Consider the following 6,343-nt stretch of genomic DNA (forward strand, 5'->3'; position numbering starts at 1 on the left):
TTACTCCAGCTGGAGGAGAACCAGCTGGAGGTGAAGCAAAGTCATGTTCTCCCCATCTTCTCCCACTGTTGGACGCAATGAGATGAAAGCCGGCTCAGCCAAAAGTCCACTTGCAGACAGGAAGGCAGATCTTACAAAGAGAAGAAAGCCACTCGGTTGCCTAGGCATGAACCATGGTAGACGGTGGGCTTGGGGAAAATGTCCCTTGGCATGTGGGCCCGGGGAATATTCCTGTCCTGGATCCTGCAGCGAATAGAACAAGGAAGAAGTCCCCGGGGGCCAAACTCTTTCGTGTAGGAGTTGCTTAGAGACGAGTGAAGCCAAACAGGGAGGTTTAATTGTGTAGAACTAGGGAGCAAAGCATAGTAATTTTTCAGACTTGAAGCATAACCAATGAAGAGCAGATATTTAGCAATAGCTATAGAACAGAGTCGGCCTTCTCCAGGTCTCATCAGCCAGACAATGCCATCTGGCGGGGGCAAGGGGAAGAGCCTTCTCTGTGGTGGCCCGGCCCTCTTGAATCAACTCCCCTGGGAGATTCGTACTGCCCCCAATGTTGTATTATTATAACATATTTTTATCCTCATTGAAGCCAGACAAACCACATTTAGCCTATGCATAGTGTGAGCCGAGATATACTAAGGTAGTTTCAGCTTTTAAATTTAAAACGGTCTTTTCACATGTAGTTATAAAACTTTTTACGTGAACAATATTAACTGTTAAGCTCTTTAATGTCAGGAGTACATGAGCTGCTGAACCATCAATATTCACAACCCTGAGAGTTCACAAAGTACACATTATTATTATTATTATTATTATTATTATTATTATTATTATTTAGATTTGTATGCCACCCTTCTCTGAAAACTTGGGGCAGCTCACTAAACTCAACAAACAAAAACTCAAAATGAGGTCAGCACTAACTTCCTTCACTACCTCTGTCAATGTTTCTGCTAGAGTTTAATTGGTTAAAGTGTTGCAGAAGACAAATCATTTCTGTTTGTAGAAAATCTTAAGGAAAGTGGTGAATCTGAATGCTATTAATTATGAAAATCAACCAAACTCCTGATCTTCTTCACATGTCTTTTCTTCTCCTGACTATACTCAGGAAAAACCAGAATTGGCCTCTTGATGATGTTCCAGGAAGAGTAGAGTAGAGCAGAATAGAATAGAATAGAAAAGAGTAGAGTAGAGTAGAATTGTTTATTGGCCAAGTGTGATTGGACACACAAGGAATGTGTCTTTGGTGCAGATGTTTTCAATGTACATAAAAGAAAAGAGACATTTGTCAAGAATCATGAGGTTACAACACTTAATGATTGTCATAGGGTACAAGTAAGCAATCAGGGAATAATCAATATTAATATAAATTGTAAGAATACAAGCAATGAGTTACAGTCATACAGTGATAGCAATGATGACAAGACTAATAGTAATTGTAATGCGCCCTTAGTGAATAGTCTGACAGTGGTGAGGGAATTATTTGTTTAACAGAGTGGTGGCATTCGGGGGGAAAACTGTCCTCAATGGAAGGCAGGTTGGCAGCAATTTTTTGGTGCTTTTTTGATGGTATCTTTTATGTTAGGTGACCATTTTAAGTGTTGAGATAAGATAGAACCTAGAAATTTGAAGATCTCTACTGTTGATACTGTGTTGTCTAGTATTGTGAGAAGTGGTAAGATGGGAGGGTTTCTCCTAAAGTCTACCACCATTTCTATAGCTTTGAGTGTGTTCAGTTCCAGATTGTTCCAGTCGCACCATGACACTAGTTGTTCAACCTCCCGTCTGTATGAGATGTCATCACTGTCTCGAATGAGACCAATCACTGTTGTATCATGTGCAAACTTCAGTAGTTTAACAGATGGATCATTTGAGATCCAGTCATTGGTGTATAGAGAGAAGTGGTGAGAGTGCACAGCCTTGGGGGGAGGCTAATTGTACAGATATCTGATGTGATGCTTCCTGTCTGTTAGGAAGCTTGTGATCCACTTACAAGGGTGTTCAAATATCGGTGCTAACTGATTTAGTTTAGAAGAATGTCCAGTATGATGGTGCTAAAGTCTACAAAGAGGACCCTAGCATAGGTCTTTGGAGATTCAAGGTGTTGTAGGATATCATGCAGAGCCTGAAAGGGCTTCAAAGTTGTCTTTAGAACTTCGCAGAAGAATCCTACTTTCTCATGTGTCTTTCTAGGACTTTCTTCATGGCCCCCTTCACCTCCTTGTTGCGTAGGCTGTAGATTAGGGGGTTCATCATGGGGGTGACAATGCAATACATGGTGGAAATCACGGTGTCGGTCTCCAGGGAGTAGCCAGCACTGGGCTGGTAGTAGTTAACGGAACCATTCCCAAAATAAAGAAGGACCACCATCACATGAGAAATACAAGTGGAAAAGGCTTTGTGCCTTCCTGTGTTGGAACGTATACGCAGGATGGACGCAAGGATGTAGACATAGGAGATGACTACAAAAAGAAAGGGGCCCAATCCCACAAACGCGGTAGCTACCTGGATTGTTATCTCACTGACAAATTTGTCACCACAGGCGATTTTCAGCAGAGGGGGTAGATCACAGAAGATGTGGTAGATCTGATCATGTCCACAGAAATGTAACTTGGAAGCCAAGGCTGTGTGAACTGCTGAATCCAGGAAGCCCCAGATCCAGATGATCACAGCTGCTTGGATGCAAAAATGTGGACTCATGATGTTTGAGTAGTGCAAAGGCTGACAGATGGCAGCATAGCGGTCGTAAGCCATGATGGCTAGCAACCAGCATTCTGAGCCAGAGAAAGACATCAGGAAGAACATCTGAGCAAAGCAAAGGTTGTAGGATATGGTGTATCTTTGGAGAAGGAGATTTGCTAGGATCCTGGGGACTGTGACTGTTGAGTAGCAGACATCCAAGAAAGATAAGTGGGTGAGGAAGAAATACATGGGACTATGAAGGTGGGAGTCCACCAAGATGAGAGTGATTATCATGCAGTTACCCAGAATGGTGACCAAATAGATGGTGAGGAACAGAGGGATGAGATAGACCTGGCCAGGTGTGTTGCTGGAGAAACCCAGCAACACAAACCCACTAACAAGTGTGTGGTTGCTAAAATCCATGAGAATTCAGGATACTGGGTGCTGTGACTTGTCCTCAGCTGATCGTGGATTCTGAGGATCAAGAGACGGGTGTATTTTGCTACTCTAGGCTTGTGTACATAACACCCAAGTCTAAAAGCAAGGAGGTCAGAGAGAATGTGGAGTCAGAGGCTGAAATCCAACCAGGAACTGTTGCACCTTCAGAGGTGCCCTTGAGTGACTCAGCTTCTTCTCAATGCAAGAGTGCGAAGGAATATTAGCAGTCAGGAATGGCTGAGGAGAAAAAGATCTATGTGTGAATAGCTCTATAGAACACTTGGCCACACCTTGTGGCTATGTAAGGGGAGATCTAGTGATGTGCTCTTTGGGAATATCAACATTTGACTAAAGATGGTTTTAACCCTGGTGATCAGGAAGTCTTTTTGTTAAAATAAAGCAATGTGGAAATTGCAATTTGCCTTTCTGGGATTCCTGCCAAAGTACTGTGAGTGTGTTGTATTACAGACTGTAGCTAAGATAACATTTTAATGACCTTTTGGCTTCCGGCCTGTGACAACAGACAATAATTGGATATGGATTGCTGCCCAGCCTTTGCTCTTATCTCTTGCTACATTAAACTATTTCTGCTATGATTTGTTTTTAAAAAATATATGCGGAAAAAGTGGACAATCTGGTTGTGTGTGGACTCAATTCTTGGTGGCCTTCTAGCTTAGGCAGAACACTGGGTATCAAAGACCTTCTATTATTTCCACATGAATGCCTTTTGCATAATATTAGATCTGGAATCTTCAGGTTTTGTAGTGCAAGAAAGAGGTGGTAGAAATGGTGGAAGGTCGACCTTCGTCCCGTTTGATCCTCTCAGCTGAAGGATTCCACTTTCAGAGAAGCAGCTGGGATGGTTCAGAGTCCAGCTCATGCCAAAATCAAAGAAATCATTGTCTTTCTCGCTGCTTTGGAAAGGATCTCTGTTTTTGATAAAAGCCCATGCGTAGAAGCCGTGTGACCTACCAGGAGAAAGAAAGGAAGGGTGAATATTAAAACAACGTCATGATCGTTGATTAGGAACCATGTTAAGTTCTACCTCCTGACCACATTAAGGATAAAGGCATAATAGAATGCCTATAAAATTAAAAAAAATAAAAACTATGATTATAAAATTATAAAAATTATAAAACTATATATTAAAAAATTATAAAACTATGATTATAAAAGCTAGAGAAGGCTTTCGGTCTGTCATGTAACAGAGTTAGAATTAGCCACTGAGGGAAGGGAAGGATTTAGAGGGTGTAAGAGGAAGTAGAAAAGGAGGAGAGAGAAGAGAAGTGTAGAAAGGGAGATAGAGAAGGAAGAGGGAAGGAAGGAAGGAAGAGGAGAGGTGAGAAGAAAAGGGGAGTAAGAAAGTAGGTAGCAGAGGTGGAATAGCCACCTGAGATTAAAAAAAGAAGGGAGTGGGAAGAGGAAAGATTGAGACAGACTGAACAATAAAATGAAAAACTGGAATGTAAATTTAGGTTATTGTATTTAAGAGATAACATATGTTTAATGACTTGTATTAAAGGTATATGTGAGGTTGTGTATAGTTTTAATGTAGAGAAAAATTAAAAAAATGGAAAAAAAGAGAGAGTACATTGTTAGAGAGTAGGTGATGCAACATAGATTGGTCTGTAATTTCCAACATTACTTGGATCTCCTGTTTTGAAGATCGGGATGGTTATGGGATGGAAAGTATAAAATACAAAATTATTTCCAAAGACATCAATAAGAGATGCATTAATGGAGATCTGGAGGAAAATTAAGCAAAGAATTTATATAAAAATTCCACAATGGGTTTCAACTATGGAAGCATTGGTCTATAATGTGTAATTAGATCAATGGAACAGAATTTGAAATAAAACTACAAACTGACAAAATCAACTGCTTATAAGGAAAACATCTACAAAACATATTATAGATGGTATTTACCCCCACCAAGATTGGCCAAACTGTACCCCAATTTGACCCCAAAAATGTTGGCAATGTGGCTATAAAAATGGGACCTATTATCATATGAGGTGGACCTGCCCAATGATATTAAAAACTATGATACAAAATAAAAATGTGGTTAGAAGAAATAACCATTAAAAAAACCAGAAACCTTCCTCCTTGGGATACTTAAACCAAAACGTAGAAAAACATTATATAATATTGCACATATAGAATACAGTATTATAAAACATGGAATTTGTTGTATGAGTGACTTGACAGAAGAAAATAAATATAATATATTAAGTGTTAGGATATTAGCATTTAGATTGTAAGGACAAATGAACAGAATACTATATTATATCAATACAGAGAAATATATATACCAAGTAAAGGTATTATAATTAAGATCCTTAGAGATATATAAATTATAATGACAATTGAAAATAGATAAATATGATAAATAAGACTTTTCCGGTGTTGCAACATAAAGAGATTGGTCTGTAATTTTCAAGATTACTTTGATCTCCTTTTTTGAAGTTCGGGATGGTTATGGGAAAGAAAGAATGAAATACACAATTATTTCCAAAGACATCAAATAAGAGATGCATTAATGGAGGTCTGGAGGAAAATTAAACAAATTTTTAATATAAAAATTCCACGATGGATCTCAACTGTCGAAGCATTGGTCTATCCAAATGTCATAGTCTTACCGTAGATAAAATAGTTACATATAATGAAATACTAGAGGAATGAGGGAAGTTAAAATCAAATCAAGGAATCAAGATACACTGGTCTACCTACATACAGAGTCACACAAAATATAAAAAAGGATTTAGAGCAATATGGCTTTCAAAATGAACAACAAGAAATTGATAAGATTCTAACAGGTACAGATGACAAAATGAAGCACTGCTCGCATGGGTAAAATTTTTGGAGTATAACATTGAGTACTGGGAACAAATTAGGGGAAAAATTATAAAATAGCAATGTTGGCCGCATGTATGGGAAACATATTTAAAATGTTCTATAGATGGTATCTACCACCAGCAAGATTGGCCAAAATGTATTCAGCTATACCACCCAATGGAAATGCAATCATGTACAAGGGGCATTCTACCACATGTGGTGGATATGTCCCAGCACAAGGAAATATTGGAAGAAAATTAAAAATTGGATTGAGGAAGTAATGGAACAAAAAATTGAGATGAGACCAGAACCGTTTCTATTGGGAATAATAAAAGATAATATTAGAAAATACATGTATTACATTATACAAAACATAAGACCTTGGTAA

At 38.7% G+C, this 6,343-nt stretch overlaps 1 protein-coding gene across 1 annotated transcript; it reads right to left on the reverse strand.

Moving 5' to 3' along the window:
* On the reverse strand, positions 1–3,105 carry LOC139169168 (olfactory receptor 5V1-like). The gene is made up of 3 exons (XM_070754996.1): positions 2,174–3,105; positions 173–243; positions 1–65 (listed from the first exon to the last, which is right to left on the reverse strand). The coding sequence occupies exons 1-3, from the start codon at positions 3,103–3,105 to the stop codon at positions 1–3; spliced, it is 1,068 nt and encodes a 355-aa protein (XP_070611097.1).
* Positions 3,106–6,343: the final 3,238 nt, after the last annotated feature.

This window comes from Erythrolamprus reginae, chromosome 6, assembly GCF_031021105.1.
Source record: "Erythrolamprus reginae isolate rEryReg1 chromosome 6, rEryReg1.hap1, whole genome shotgun sequence".
Classification (NCBI taxonomy): domain Eukaryota; kingdom Metazoa; phylum Chordata; class Lepidosauria; order Squamata; family Dipsadidae; genus Erythrolamprus; species Erythrolamprus reginae.